Source organism: Suricata suricatta, chromosome 4 (genome assembly GCF_006229205.1).
Source record: "Suricata suricatta isolate VVHF042 chromosome 4, meerkat_22Aug2017_6uvM2_HiC, whole genome shotgun sequence".
Taxonomy (NCBI): domain Eukaryota; kingdom Metazoa; phylum Chordata; class Mammalia; order Carnivora; family Herpestidae; genus Suricata; species Suricata suricatta.
The window spans coordinates 100,369,525-100,386,227 of NC_043703.1; the positions used below are offsets into that span (position 1 = coordinate 100,369,525).

General features: G+C 41.5%; 1 protein-coding gene across 2 annotated transcripts in view; it reads left to right on the plus strand.

Moving 5' to 3' along the window:
- The window catches only part of EML6 (EMAP like 6), a 283,528-nt gene that overhangs the window by 135,338 nt on the left and 131,487 nt on the right, over window positions 1-16,703 (plus strand). For both annotated transcript variants that reach the window (XM_029937369.1, XM_029937368.1), the window contains exon 6: window positions 450-585. In XM_029937369.1, the coding sequence (XP_029793229.1) occupies window positions 450-585 (136 nt within the window). The remainder of the gene's footprint in view (window positions 1-449; window positions 586-16,703) is intronic.

Here is a 16,703-nt window from a genome sequence, read left to right on the forward strand (position 1 = left end):
ATTGAGATGCATTTCAGTGCCAGTGAAAATGTTTCTGGTCTTAGCCCACATATCATTGCCTGATTATTTTGAGAAGCAATCTATATGGAACACCTCCATTGTTGTCTTTTCTTTATAAGGATCGGTTGTTACATAAAGGGATTTGATCTTCATATCTACCTTAACCAAGGAATTAGTGAACAATATTTTTTTCAAATTGCCATCAGTTTAGTAATGGTAAAGGAGCATTTGAACTGATTTGCTTTAGTGGTAATCAGGATTAAATTTTACCTAGCCAAAATGAAGTGTATTATAAATGGCTACTTGTTCTATTGTCAGGATTTCAATAAAGAACAAGGGATTTAAAAAAAGTTTTTGCTTTTGCTTTATTTTTTATAATCATGAAGATCCAACTCTAATGACTACTTAGAGTCCCTCAGGTTTTGAGTATAATCTGCCTTACTCAACAGGCTGGAATCTTCAGCATGTACGCTTGCGAAGAAGGCTTTGCCACTGGCGGACGGGATGGGTGTATTCGGTTATGGGATACTGATTTCAAACCAATAACCAAAATTGATCTCAGGGAGACAGAACAAGGATATAAAGGTAATGTATGTAGTAATAATTATCCATAATTCAAAAAGTGTTAAATACAGTGTGAAGTTCTGTATTTATATTTGTTTCTCTGTACCCCAATTTATTCTGGAAAGGATTAAAGCGATTTACATAAATGAATTGAATACAAGATCAAAAGTGTGTTAAATACAAATGGATACTCCTCCTTCCTCATTTGCATGAAGGGGTATCCGTTTGTGGATACTAGCAATGGTCCTGCTTCAAAGATCAATAACATAATGAGGAAACCCCTAAGTGATATCTTGGGAAATGAGGCTTAGAATTATAAAACTGGGAAATTCTGGACAAGTTGGTGACCCTAAATGAAACTGTACCCAGCTTCTGAAAATAAGTTAATAAATAACTGTTAGGAAAAACAAGGCCAAAAAAAATAGCTTTAAAGAAGTAGCTATCATAGCAGTAGAAGTTAACTTGGGATCAGGGTTGGGGACCTGGGTTCAAATCCAACTTTTGCCTATGATAGATATGAGTCAAATGTTTAAAGATCTGTGGGTCTCAGTTTCCTCATCTATAAAATGGGGATAATACTAGCAATAACCTCATAGAGTTGTGTGATTAAAGGATCAATAAATATTAGCTATTATAATATACAGTGTATATTATAATACAGGCAATCCAAAGCAGTTTATATACATCAATTTAAATTCTCATGATAGGCTTATAATCTCATCCTTACAGACAAAGAATTTGGGTTTGAGAGAATTTAAAGTGGAAATATAAACAGAAAAGAAAAGATGAAGTCCTAGGTGATGTTGGTGCACGAAGTACGTGCAGGTGGACTCTGTTCACTTGCTGCAGAGGGGCCCAGACCCTGCTCTTGGCTCTGGCAGCCAGCGCTGAGGGCGGGGTGCTCACTACCATGACTTACAGTGTCCACAAGACGAAACCTTACACACTGCTCAGGTGAAGGTGAATTTCTCTCAGTGCTGAAATGAGAAATTTCCTGAAAATCTTCCTAGAGAGTGTTCTGTGACAGGAGACCCAGAGTCCTCAAGGCCTGAAGTGAGCCATTACTCACCAGGTTCTTTTCCATGGAGCCCCTTGATGCAGGCTGACAGCAAGGTGGCCAGAAGAGGTTCCTTCAAAGGCCAAGTTGTCTGGTGGTGCTCAGAGCTCCCTGCTGGCCTGAGGTAGATTCCAGAGGACTGAGAGAAGAATACTATCTATTCTTAAGGCCATCCTCCTTAAATAATATTGTTGCCAACCAAACCTTTCTTTAAAATTAAGCAATACAGAAGTGAGCTGGATCTTGCACTTCCTATATGTACCCAGAGTCTTGTTTCCTAAAATATCTATTAAATACAAAAAGCGAATCTGGAGATTGGGTTGTCATTTTCTTATGGGAGCTCAGGATCTTGCTTGGATGCATTTCTGAATTCCAAGCACAGGGGTCAACATATCAAGTTGTAAAATTTAATGTCCACTTTGGTGCATCGACAAGGAGACAGTTGAAACCCTTAAGTTCTCTGCCATCATGCAGGTGCCAGTATAACTTTATTCAGAAATCTACTTTAAGCAGATATGAGCAAGCAAGCACCTGTAAGAGCAATGTGAAAAATGTTGGTACAGCAGCCAAAAACGTTTGACCTTGAATCATGAAACTTCTTGGTGTATATTTCAAGGTAAACTGAGAGCAAATCATATACTTAGACAAGAGACGAGTTAATTTACTTGGTGGGATTATTGACCATAAACTGGCTAGATGTTGGGGAGCATAAACCAACAATGATGATTCCTTTTTGGCACTTTATCCAACTCATCTAGAATTTTTATTTATTTTTTATTTAATTAAGAAAATTTTTTTTAATGTTTATTTATTTTTGAGAGAGAGAGAGACACAGCATGAGCAGGGGAAGGAGAGAGAGGGGTAGACACAGAATCTGAAGCAAGCTCCAGGCTTTGAGCTGTCAGCACAGAGCCCGAAATGGGGCTTGAACTCACGAACTGTGAGATCATGACCTGAGCCGAAGTCAGATACTTAACCGACTGAGCCACCCAGGTGCCCCTGAGATTTAAATTTTAAAGTAGATCTTAGAGCAGAAGTTGTATGTACCTTGGTGTACTTTTCTATCTGATACTGAGTCCCTGACTTTGGGGTCTCAAAGGAGAGTTCACAAGCCAGTGCAGAATGAGCATCCAGGTAACTGGGGGTTTATACTGATTGTACGGTCAGCTCCTGTCCCTGGAGTCAGAGGAAGGCTGTTAGGGGCACCCTGCATTTTGTTTCAGTCTCAGTAGATTCCCACACACATGTCCTTGCCAAGGTCCAAGCTGATACAGGTGGTGCATGGTAGACAGGAAATGTCTACCTCTTAGATGTGGCCTGTGGTGCCTGGGCTTACGGTTTGTCAGGAGAGAGATTGGCATGCACGCATTTGTAGATGGATGACCGGTGAGGCAAGATCCCTATTTCCATGGGAGTAATGGACTGTGCTTTCAAAGGATTTTAAAGACCATGCTGCAGTTTGAACCCATGGGAGCCTTGAGAAGTTATGCCATTCCTCAAACTGCAGCCATTTTCCTGCCACCTTCTTGATTTTTACAATCACTGCTTGCTACCAATACTCCTATTTTCTCAGTATTTTACTTTAAATTTATTTTTTAATTTATTAAAAAAATTTTTTTTTGAGAGAGAGACAGAGGGGCCAGAGAGGGAGGCAAAAAATCAGAAGCAGGCATCACGCTCTAAGCTGTCAGCACAGAGCCTGGCGTGGGGCTTGAACTTGGGAACCATGAGATCATGACGTGAGCTGAAGTTGAATGCTTAACCAACTGAGCCACCCAGGCACCCCTAGATTGATTTTAATAGATCTCTCTTTTCTTTTTTACTTCTCCTTACTATAAACAGTAATACCTGTGAAATTATAGTTTTATTATGTTTACTTCTGTATTTTACTCATTAAAGTACTTACTTGAAATAAAAATTTTTATGTAGTATCTGCCCCTTCCACTCTCATCAGCAGTGCCTTTACCTGTCACAACACTTTTTAAAATATATATATACATCATTTATAAAGCCTTCATTTATTTTTAAACATTTTATTTATTTTTGAGAGAATATATGTGGAGGGAGGGCAGAGAGATGGGGTCAGAGGATGTGGAGCAGACTCTTTGCTGACAGCAGTAAGCCCAATGTGGGGCTTGAACTCATAAACCCTGAGATCACGACCTGGCCGAAGCTGGATGCTCAGCAGACTGCCCCACCTGTCACCCCTTTGACAGTGCTGTAACAGATGTCCGCTGTGTACTACCAAACTTCAAAAGATTTTTATTTGAGTCCTCTCTATCCTTCTGGTGAGTGGGGCGGTGAGACTGACGAAAAGTTCATCGGTATTGTTGCTCTTTTCAAGGAACCAGCTCCCGCTCTCCTTGATCTGTTCTATTGGGTTTTTTTTTTTTTAGTCTATTTCATTTATTTCTGTGTTAGTCTTCATTTTATTCTTCCTTCTACTTGTTTGGGGTTTTGTTTGTTGTTCTTTTTCTAGCTCCTTTAAGTGTAAAGATAGGTTGTTTATTGGAGATTTTTTTTGCTTTTTGAAGTACACTTGTATAAACTTGCTATAAACTTCTTTCTTAGAACAGCTTTTGCTGTTTTTGCTCCATCCCAAAGATTTTGGACCAATATGTTCTCATTTTCATTTATTTCCATGTATGTTGTGATTTCCTCTTTTGATTTCTTGGTTGACCCATTCATTGTTTACTAGCATGTTATTTAACCTTTCTGTATTCGTGTTCTTTCTAGATTTTGTCTTGTGGTTGATTTCTGGTTGCATTGAATTGTGGGCAGAAAAGATGCATACTATGACTTTGTTGTTGTTGAGTTTGTTGAGACTTGTTTTGTGGCCTAATATGTGATCTGTTCTGGAGGCTGTTCTATGTGCACTTCAAGAGAATGTGTATTCTGCTATTTTAAGATGAAATGTTCTGAATATTATCTGTTAGATCCATCTGGCCTGATGTGTCATTCAAAGCCACCTTTTCCTTGTTGATTTTCTGTTAGAATGATCTGTCCATTGATGCAAGTGGTATGTTAAAGTCTCCTACTGTTATTGTATTACTATCAATTATTTCATTTATGTTTATTATTAGCTGCTTTATGTATTTAGGTGCTTTCATGTTGGGCACATAAATATTTACAATTATTATGTCTTCTTTTTGGACTGTGCCCTTATTGACTATATAGCATCTGTCTCTTGTTACAGTCTTTGTTTTAAAAAAAAAGTTTTTAATGTTTATTTTTATTTTTGAGAGAGAGAGAGAGAGCAGGGAAGGGGTAGAGAAAGAGGAAGACACAGAATTTGAAGCAGGCTCCCAGCTCTGAGCTGTCAGCACGGCTCAAACTGACATTGGGCTTGAACCCATGAACCATGAAGTCATGACCTAAGCCAAAGTGGGATGCTGAACCAACTGAGCCACCCAGGCGCCCCATGTGGTCTGTGTTTTACAGTCTCTTTGGTCCCATATAAGTTTTGCTACCCCAGCTTTCTTTTAACTCCCATTTGTATGATAAATGCTTTTCTACCCTTCCCTTTCCATCTGCATATTTCTTTAAGTTTGAAAACAAGTCTTTTTTAGGCAGTATATAGATAGGTCTTGCTTTTTATCCATTCCATCACCCTGTGTATTTTGATTGCAGTGTTTAGTTCATTTGCATTTAAAGTAATTACTGATAGGTATGTATATAATGCCACTTTATTACTTGTTTTATGGTGGTTTTAGTAATTCATCTCTGTTCCTGTCTTCTCTTGCTCTTTTCTCTCACAGTTTGTTTGCTCTCTTTACTGATATACTTGGATTCCTTTCTCTTTATATTTTGCGTATCTGTTACTAGGTATTTTTTATTGTTTTTTTTTTTAATGTTTATTTTTGAGACAGAGAGATAGAGCATGAACAGGGGAGGGGCAGAGAGAGAGAGGGAGACACAGAATCCGAAACAGGCTCCAGGCTCTGAGCTAGCTGCCATCACAGAGCCCGACACGGGGCTCAAACTCATCCACCTGAGACCCTGACCTGAGCCGAAGTCAAACACTGAACTGAGTGAGCCACCCACATGCCCCTACTGGTTTTTGATTTGTGGGTACCATTAGGTTTGTACATAACATCTTATGCATATTAGTAATCTGTGTTAAGTTGATAGTTACTTAAATTGAATCCATTATTTACTCCTCCCTTCCTGTCATGTTTTAGGTGTATTGTTTCATACTTTACATCCTTTTATTTTGTGAATGTCTTGACTGAATTTTTATAGATATACTGAATTTTCTCCTTTTGTGCTTCCCACTCTTCATACTACTGCTGATGGTCTTTCCAGTAATTTCCCTTTAACATTTCTTGTAGCACTGGTTTAGTGCTTGTAAGTTCTTTTAACCTTCTCCTTCATTAAATTTTTTTTAAATGTTTATTTATTTTTGAGAATGAGAGACAGAGTGTGGGTGAGGGGCAAAGAGAGAGGAAGACAGAATCTAAAGCCGGCTCCAGATTCTGAGCTGTCAGCACGGAGACTGACGTGGGTTTTGAACCACACACTGTGAGTCATGACCTGAGCTGAAGTCAGATGCTGAACCAACTGAGCCACCCCCTCTCTCTCCTTCATTTTGAATGATAGCTTTGCTGGATAGGATATTTTTGTTCCTCTTCATCACTTTGACTATATCATGCCACTCTCTTATGGCCTGTAAAGTTTCTTCTGAAAAATTAGCTTATAGTCTTATGGAATTTCCCTTGTATGTAACTGTTTTCTTTTCTCTTTCTGATTTTTTTGTTTTAGAGAGAGAGAGAAAGAGAGGGAGAGGGAATGCAAACAGGGGAGAGGTAAGGTGTGGGGAGAGAGAGAGAGAGATGATCGATTGATCCATCGATCTTAAGCAGGCTGCACACTCAGCAGGAGCCCAACACAGGGCTTAATCCCACAACCCTGGGATCATGACCTTAGCCCAAATCAACCAACTGAGCCACCCAGGCATCCCTCTCTTGCTGCTTTTAAAATTCTCTATCATTGCTTTTCACCATTTTAATTACAATGTGTTTTGGTGTGGACCTCCTTGGGTTGATTTTGTTGGGGACTCTCTGTGCCTCCTAGATCTTGATTTCTGTTTCTTTGTCCAAATTCAGGATGTTTTCATCTATTATTTCTTCAAGTAAATTTTCTGTCCCCTTTTCTCTCTCTTCTCCATCTGGGATACCTATAATGCAAATGTTATTATGCTTGATAGTGTCGCTGAGTTCCCTAAGACTGTTTTCATTTATTATTATTATTTTTTCTTTCTCCCACTCAGCTTGATTGCTTTCTATTACTTTATTCTCCAGATTACTGATCCATTCTTCTGCCTCCTCTGGCCTGCTGTTTATTTCATCTAGTGTATTTTAATTTCAGTATTGAGTTCTTCATCTTTGATAGGTTATTTTTTTGTTTTTATCTCTTTAAGGGTCTCACTGAGGTCCTCCATTCTTTTCTCAAATCCAGTGAGTATCTTTGTGACATTTACTTTAAATTCTCTATCAGGCGTATTATTTATCTCCTTTTCATTTAGCTCTTTTACTGTGATTTTGTTCTGTTCTTTCATTTGGGACATACTCCTCTGCATCCTCATTTTGTCTAACTCTCTCTGTTTCTCTGTGTTAGGAAAGTCAGCTGTGTCTCCTGTTGTTGAAAGTGGTGGTCTCATGAAGAAGATATCCTTAGTGCCCTGAAGTTTAATGTCCCCTGTTCGCCAAAACCTGGCACTTCATGGGTGTCTCCCATGTTGTTGCCTATGCCCTGCTGTTCTGGCTAGCCACTTTACCTTCATTTTTGTCATCTGCAATGGGTCTCTTTGTTATGGGCAGTGTTTGTCCCTTATGTTGTTAGTTGGCCTGTCTGGGTCCTCCTTGGGCATGAGTTGAGTCAGACCAAGCTTTTGCCAGAGATACAGTAGCAATGAACTGCAGGAGAACATGGGGGTGCAGTGCGTGGTGTTAGCAAGGTCTGCATTGGTCTGCTGTGGAAGGGAACCTGGGGCTGAGGCCTATCTGGAGAGGTAATATCCACAAGGGAGCACAGGGTAGGATGCAATGTTAAACAAGGTAGGTAGGAATGTTGGTGCTGTGCTGGTTCGTGCAGGTGCCCATGTGTCTAGTTTGGGGATGGATGTGGGAACAGCACCTGTCAGCTCCTGTGTTCTTGGAGAAGTCCCCCAGTGGTCCTTGCCCCTCCAGCATGCTCTGAGATTAGTAAGCAAATTTTCTTCCTGTATACCCTAGGCATTCTTCTAACTGCTCCCTTTATGCTGTATCTCCCTGGGGCTGTTGGTTGTGCTCTTTAAGGGTGGGGACTCAGTTTCCTCTCACCTCTTGGCTCTCCCAGATCCAAACCTGCTAATTTTTTAAATTCCCGGTTTTAGGCCCTATTGATTGTAAGAACTCACAAAATTTGGCCTCTTTGGTCTTCAAAGCCAAATGTCATGGCAATTGATCTTCTGTGAGTGGACTGTCTGGTGTCAGAGTCTTTTTTCTGTTTTTTTGTTCCTGCAGTATCCCTCCCTCCCTCCCTTGAACAGTCTTGTGGGTCCATTTAGCTCCCAACCGTGTGTCTGCTTTTCCTATCCTCTTTGGTGTGGTCTCTTCTGTATACTTAGCTGAGGGAAGTTTGTTCTGCCAGCTTTGGGCTCCTTTTCTGGGTTCCTTACACTGACGTGGGTATTAGCCAGTCATATCTGTGGGTTGAGGTGAGCTTAGGACCCTCCCATTCCACCATCTTCCCCGAAGTCCTCCATTTTAACCATTTCTAAGCAGATGTATCAGTGGCATCAGTTAAGTCCTTTCACACTGTGGTATGACTACCATCTCCAGAACATTGTTCATGTTCTCAAACTGAAATTTCATACCCATTAAGCAATAACTCTCTTTTCTCCTCTTCTCTCCACCCCTGGCAGCCACCATTCTACTTTCTATTTCTATGAATTTGCCTACTTTAGTTACTTCATATAAATGAGGTCATACAGGATTTTGTCTTTGATGACTGACTGACTTCTCTTAGCATGATGTCTTCGGGGTTCATTCATGTTGTAGTGTGTGCCAGAATTTCCTAAGGCTGAATAATATTCTGTTGTGTATACTACATTTTGTTTATGCATTTGCCTGTGATGGATACTTGCTTCCACCTTTTGGCTATTTAAATAATGGTGCAATGAACATGGATGCACAAATATTTCTTTGAGACCCTACATTCAATTCCTTTGAATATATATCTAGAAGTGGAATTATTGGATCATATGGTATTTCTATTTTTAATTTTTTTTTGAGAAACTGCCATACTGTTTTCCATAGCAGCTGCACTATTTTACATTCCTACTAGCATGGCACAGAGTTCCAGTTTCTCAACATCCTTGCCAAATCTATTTTTTTTTTAACTAGCAGCCATTCCAGTAAGTATGAAGTGTTATGTCATCATGGTTTTGATATGCATTTTTGTGTTGTTGGAGAAGTCATGGTAATGCATGATTAATGATATTGAGCATTTTTTCATAGGCTTGATGGCCATTTATATGTTGTCTTTGGAAATTTCTGTTCAAGTCTTTTGCCCAGTTTAAAATCAGGTTGTTCAATGTTTTGTTATCATATCTTAGGAGTTCTTTATATATTCTAGATATTATTCCTTTATCAGATACATGGTTTGCAAATATTTTTTTCCATGCCATAAAGTGCCTTTTCACTATTTTGATTGTGTTCTGTGATGCACAAAGTTTTTTATTTTGATGTCTAATTTTTTTTGTTACCTGTACTTTTGGTGTCATATCCAAAAAATCACTGCCAAAGATTCTGTATCATGAAGTTCCCCCCCCATTTTCTTAAAATATTTTATGGTTTTAGCTTTTATGTTTAGGTCTTTTATCCATTTTGAGTTAGGTTTTGTTTTGTTTTTTTTTTTTTTTGAGAGAGAGAGGTAGAGGCTATAAGCAAGTGAGGGGCAGAGAGAGGGAGAAAGAATCTCCCACAAGGAAGAGGCAGAGAGAGAGAGAGGGATGGAGAGAGAAGCAGGGCTCACTCTAAGTGGGGCTCATGTTCACTGGAAGCTGTGCTCATGCTCACCTGAGCTGGGGCTGAAGCTCACCCAATGTGGGGCCGAAACATGAACTGTGAGATCATGACCAAAACTGAAGTCAGATGCTTAACTGACTGAGCCAGCCAAGTGCCCCTTGAGTTAATTTTTGTATATGGTGTAAGGGGAAGGGTCCAACTTCATTTTTTTTCTCTAAAATATTTTTAATAACCGGTTTAGCAGTGAAACTTGACCTGAACTTAAGTGAGGCTCTTTTGACTTCAAGGTGCTGTACCAGACCCCATTGGATGTATTACATGAGTTCAAAATCCAAAATTTTCTGAATTCCACAATTCCAAGTGCAACTTGGCCCAAGGAATCTCAGATAAATGGGATAGTGGGACCTCCCAATATGTTTTTCAGTAAAAAATCCTAGAATTTGCAAACATTGGATGTCTGGGTGTAGAACTCTCACCTTATGGATGAATACAATGAGGTCAGAGTCATTGGCACCCAGCTAATTGTAGGATTCAGGCTCTAACTCCTAACTCACTTTAAACTTAACAATGCATTTTGAGTCAGATCATTTTTAAAACAAATTATCTGCACAAAATAATGAAGCTTAAATGACTTACACCAATAACATAAAAGCCAAAAATAATTATTAAAGCAAGACAACCAAAATGAATTACATCAATGGTAATAAAATACCTGGATTTAGTGGTTGTAAATGATTATGTCCAAAGGAATATAGTAATTATTCACACAGTATAAAATATATATGTACTCATTCAACAGACATTTATTAAGCATTTACTAAGTGTCACATACATGCCTAGCAACTGGATTACCTCATCTAAAAAGCATGTTTCAAACATTTTATTTAGGGTTTGTGTGTGTATTTATTTTAACTATAAATATAAACTCCAGATCCAGAGATGTGACACGTTCGGTCAGGCAGCATTACTTGAGCACAAAGCAGGACCAGGACGCTCCAGTCCCCTTACAAGACGACCCTTCGTAGACTTGTCAGCACCTCCGCTGCCGGTTTGGTGGTCGGAACCATTGTCTTGGACACAGATGGCTGCAGGTGCTTTATACCTCAGGCCCCTGTTTCCAGCATTATTCTCAGAATAGCAGCTATAGAGATTGTTCAAACTTTACGTGAGCCAGGGGCACCTGGGTGTCAGTGAAGCATCCAACTTCAGCTCAGGTGATGATCTCATGGTTCATGGATTTGAGGCCTGCATCAGGCTCCACACTGACAGAGCCAAGCCTGCTTGGGATTCTCTCTGTCTTCTTCTCTCTCTGCCCCTCCCTGACTTGCACTTTCTCTCTCTCAAAAATAAATAAATAAATTAAAAAAATTTTACATGAGCCAAATCACAGTATTTGTCTCAAAAAGGAGTCAGAGTCCTCAGGATGGCGACCAATTCCTCCCCCTCGTGCCCTCCTCCTTCTATTCTGCCCTCTGCCCTGGCCACCACTGTCTCCTGTGATCTCTGCGCTCCTGTGATTTGCTCACATGAACCTGTCCTGATGGGTTATTTAAAATTGAAATCCACTCGGCCTCTACTCCCCCGGCACTCCCCACCCCCTTCTGCCAGATCCCCTTCTCACCTTGTAACAAACAATATAATTTGCCTCTTAATATGTTTATTGCTATTGTCAGTTTCCACAAGAACAGGACACTTTTGTTCACTGATGCTTCCTAAGGGCTTAAAACAGTGCCTGGCACCTGCAGGAAATAGCTGTTGATGAAGGAATGAAGAGTGCGTTATGTGAGTGACTGGGGCGCAAAGCCTGGGGAAGGAGCACAAGTGACAAGGACACAGGGACACACAGCTTGGCTCCTTTCTTTGGTCAGCGTGATATATTCAAGTTTAAGCCCTTAAAGACCAGTGATCAGAGGTCAGGGGAAGGTTTAGGGAGGCACATATCATGGCCATCACCTCATAGGCCACCCTGTTCTGCAGCACAGAGGGAAGGCTGGAGGACAGGATTGAGGATGGGAGTCTGGGGTATGCTTCCCCACTATTCTTAGTGCCGTTTGTCTTCCTCAGAGGACACTGAGGATCACAGGTTTACGTGGTTCTCAGTCATTTCTGACTCTGTCTGCTGGAGGACAGTTGGCATTGTTTGGAGATGTTTTTGGTTGCCACAACTGTGGAGTGCCACCAGCATATCTGAGTAGAGCCCAGGGACACTACTGAACATCTTACAGTGATGCCTTGCAACAGTCACCACCACGAGAAAGAACTATCCAGCGCTCAGTGGTAACAGTGCTGTGGTTGAGCAGACCTGGTATAGAATATTCAAGAGACCAACTCTCAAATCTGCGAGCACCCTGGCTTACAGTAGGAACAGAGAAAGCACCTTCTTTTGTTCTGCTGGTTCCTTGGCTGGCTTTCTTACCTGCCTCTGTCACCTCTGCCCCTGCCTGCCCACCGTTGTCCTTGGGGCCAGGACACCTGCTTCACTGTTGTTCTGCCGAGGAAGGACGTGGAGGTGCTACAGGAGACTAAGTGCAAGCAGAAGGTGGGGGTGGTGAGATAGGGCGCCAGGGCACATGTGCGGCGTTGTTTGTTCCGACTCGAGGTGCAGTGTGCTGTCAGACGAGCAGAAGCTGACTGGTTTGTTCTGATAGTAATTCCCCTGTGAACACTCTTCCTGAACGTGGCTTAGATAAAAACCAGCCTGAGTGTTCTTTGATCCTGTGTTTCTGTCTTCAGAGGTCCTGTTAGGCTGTGTGGATCCTTCAGAGTTCCTATGGCCACAGGATTCGGGATCTTGTGTAATGAATTTTGCAATAGCTGAGGGTTTGGTAAAGAGTAACTTTCATCATGAATTCTGTTGGAATTCTCAGGCAGAGAGCCCTCGCAGACATGAGGGGCAGCCGTGAGTCCTTCCTGCTGCAGGAAGCCTGCAGACTAATTTAGGCCTACCCCCTGACCAGCCTGTGGCCAGGCCCAACACCTCATGCTCTCTGTGTCCCTGGAGGCCTTTGTGCTCAGTGCTCTGCAGTATCCCATTTAATCCTTAAATGGGGTCTCCAGACACGGCAGCTCCCAGGCCTAAAATCTGTGTGGTCACAGGGCCTCCTGCTCAGAAAGGCTCTGCACTTGGCTAAGTGCTTTCTGGGGCCATCTCTGAAATTCTTAATCATTTTTTTAACAAGGGGTCCCATGTTTGCATTTTACACTGAGCTCTGCAAATCATAATGCCAGACCTGTCACTCAATCATTTGTGCTCATGATTCCCTGGGAGATGCACGTCTTCCCTCCCTCTCGTTTCCTCAACGTTCCCAAGCTCTGCCTTCGGCATTACCCTTTTGACATCAGGAGTTCCTGGCCTGCTCCAGACTCCCTCGGTGGCCTCATCCACTTCCTCTTCAGATGAGTCAGAGGTCCCTGCTGTCATGTCCACAACCCCTCCCTATATTCTCTCCAACTGAGTGAATTCTCTCTTGTGTTTTTTTTTTTTTAATTATTATTACCTTTTACCTCTTTGCTGAGGGTGGTCGTTAGTAGTGCATCTTTAATAAGGTCAGGTTGATAGGAGAAAGCCATCACCATATCTTGTTTTATTATTGGCACCATGTCCTGGAATCCTATCCACAGAGAAGGGCATTGCCATTATGGGGAAGAGTGTTTGCTCTGGGATTGGAGCACCTGAATCCTCAGTTTTGCTCTGTCACAGGCTCACTCTAGGACTTTGGGAAATTAATGTACATGGTCAGTGCTATAATTTTCTTATTTATCCAACAGATATTTAGAGCCTGGTGGTGTCTCTGGGCCCTCCCCCTGAGTCATTGTAAATATTCCTGGCATATATGTACGGTTCTGGGCACAAGCCTGGGCAGTGCCAGTGAGGACCATGCCTGCCCACTTACACAGCTGGCATGTTGGACTCAGAAATGACTTCTCATCATTGCACTTTCTTTTTGCCTTCTGGTCATCAGACTTGGGCTCTCTAATCTGTTAGAGCAGTTTTTTTCTAACTGGTAACTGAAAAACCATTGCATTAAAATCAGCTGGTAATGCAGCTGGAAATCTGAATTTTCAGCAGTGGGACTAAGTCTAATAACACACTAGCTTGGGAACCACTTGGTAGTGGTTCTCAACAAGCAGTTCTTCACCCTATGTAGCTAAAAATACCTATGCCTAGCCCCACTTCAGACCAGCCAAGAAGAATTTCTGGCTGGGATTCAGGCATCCTTATTTGTAAAAACACTTTTCATGTAGCCTGCTTGGGACATTCTCTCTCTCTCTCTCCCTCTCTCTCTCTCTCTCTCTCTCTCTCTCTCTTTCTCTCTTTCTCTCTTTCTCTTTTTCTGCCCCTCCTCTGCTCACACACTCTCTCAAAATAAAAATAAATAAAAGATTTGGAATTTTTTTTTCTTGTTGATTAATGTGCACAATGAGGACCGAGCAACTGCTCTTGACCCTTTGCCGTGTATCAGGCCTATGAGCACTGGATTTAAGAACACAGATAAATACCCCCGCCCCAAGTCTTCCCTTCTTGGACCAGAGAACTGGGGGGGAAAGACCATTTTATTCCCCAAATAGTTTGTTCTGCCTTTGTGTGTTGGACCATAGCCTCTCCTTCCACCAATCTGTGGTGCTAGCACATCAAAACAATGACAGCCCCTAAGATGTAACACAAGGAAGTAACAGCAACTTCTTTGTAGCTCCTGATGTTACCCCTTCCTGGGGCTGGAATCAGACTGTGCATACAGCAAGGTACATTCCACTGAGACTAATAAAAATTTGCTGGTTAAGATAACAACTCAGATTTATTAATTTTCTAAGTGCCAAACACTGGGTCAAGTGTTTAAATACATGATAGCAGTGATTCCTCATAACAGTGCCATAAAGTATGAGTGTTGATATTCTCTCCAATATCAAAATGGAGATTTGAAGATTAAATAGCTTGCCATGGTCACAGCTGGGGGGCGGGGGGGCTGGGGCTGGCATATAAGTCTGTCCAGTACTCAACCACTCGGTGCACAAATGGAAAACAAGCAGTGTCCTCTGAGTCTGTGTTGATATTTATATACTCATGGACTAGCTCTACCCATGCCCTGGTTTCAGGACATGCGCCAAAAGGATTAGCAGGATGCTATTTACCACACTCTGGTCTGAATATAAAACGCTGCCAGGGGTTGGTGAAATTTTGGTTTTTGCTGTAGAGGATTTTTTTTTAAGTGGGTGGTTGCTCTTTACTGCCATCTGCTGGCTCTCTGGACAAAGCACAGGCCAGAGCCCCACATTTCTCATAGGAGTGTCCAAGAAGGCCACCTCACCAATTCAAAGTGTCTTCAGCTCATACTGTAAAAGTCTCTGAAACATGCCCTTGTCCAGAAGAAAAGAGAACTGTGATCTTAAATAATTAGGATGGTTTTTCCAGAGCTAACTTTATTATTGGTGGATTTCTAACCATATTTAAAATAATACCTTATGTTTTTCTGACTCCCATAGCAAAAGACAAAAAGCAAAAATAGCTTAGTCATTTCCCAATACAATGGCAACCTTGGCTAGTCTGGCTAGGAGACCATGATCACATTATTGTTCTCTGAATTTGTGACAGAGAAGTTAAAACCAAGTCTTAGACAGGAGAAGGGCAATACTGTCAGAGCCCTATCGGGGATCTGCGACACACCAGGGACTCTCCGGAATGTACTCAAAAGAGACTTTGCTGTTCCCTTCACTAGTCTTGCATGCAGAACAGCAATTGGGTTTAGAAATGATGAAAATAGGATGTTACTAGCAAACTTGAATACAGTTCTGTGCCTACTGAGGTGTTTTCAGGAAGCGATTCCTATTTTAAACAGTTACCTTGGAAGTCAGAGTGGTCCATTATCCTATCCATCTTTTTAGGTAGACTCCTGAGGTTGACTTGTCTGATGTGGCAAAACACAATTTATCTGTTGGAAGAACTGAGTATTTGTGGAGAGACTAAGTTGGTCTCTGAGAGAAAATGTTCATGTCTCATTAAGTTTATGTTGTAAATGATGAAAATGTAACATCTCCTTCCCTCCCCTCTCCTCCCTTGCCCATAGTTAGTCAGAAATAATCCATATCAACTTTATTCTATTGCCTTTACCTTCTGTAAAACCTCTCCCATATGTTGGTTAGTTGAGTGGAATCTCTTTTTTTCAAATGAAATCTGATGTGATTGTGAGGTGCTGAGGGAAAACAGAGGTGGGATCCTCAAACTCCCTCTTGGTCTCTTGGTTTCCCGCCCTCTCCCTGCCAAACCACTCAGGCCCTGAGGAAGAATCCAAGAACCCTCTGGACACAGTCTGAAAACACAGTGAGCGCTCTGTTATAACTTGACAGGCTCAGCAGTCTTCATTGAGTTGAAAAGCTTTTCTTCGTTCCTAAACCTCCTTTTAAAAGACAAAGCAAACATTTTAAAAGTGTTAATGTTTGTCAATTCCAGGTGGCAGATTATATATTGTAATATTCTTGTACCTTTCTGAATCTGTTCCCCAAAATAAGTAGGCAAAAAAATAGGGTGGTGGGGAGGAAAAACTGTTTGTATACTGGACCAAATAAAATGCCAGATCTTTGGGAGAAATTTCAGTTTTCAAGCCATTTAGCCTCTTGGAAGAGAACCTACCGCTGGAGGCCATGGGGAGAAGTGGCACGCTCCCACTTACAGGGCCGCCATGGGTGCCAGGCCTGCTTGGAAAGGGGAATAAAAAGGGGGTTGGGGCTTGACTTTTTTTTTTTTTTTTGCCTTTATTATTGAGAGAGAGAAACACAGGGTAGGGGCAGAGAGAGAGGGAGACAGAATCCGAAGCAGGCTCCAGGTTCTGAGCTATCAACACAGAGCCTGGTGTGCAGGGCCTGAACCCACGAACGGTGAGATCATGATCTGAGCTAAAGCCGATGCTCAACCGACTGAGCCACTCAGGCACCCAAAAGGAGTGACTCTTTCAATAACAGTTAAACACACTGTTGAGATCTGTGCATTTATCTGTACGTGTCTATCATTTTTGTTGAGACGTAATTGACATAACATCCTATCAGGTGTACATATGATTCGATATATGTATGTATCACAA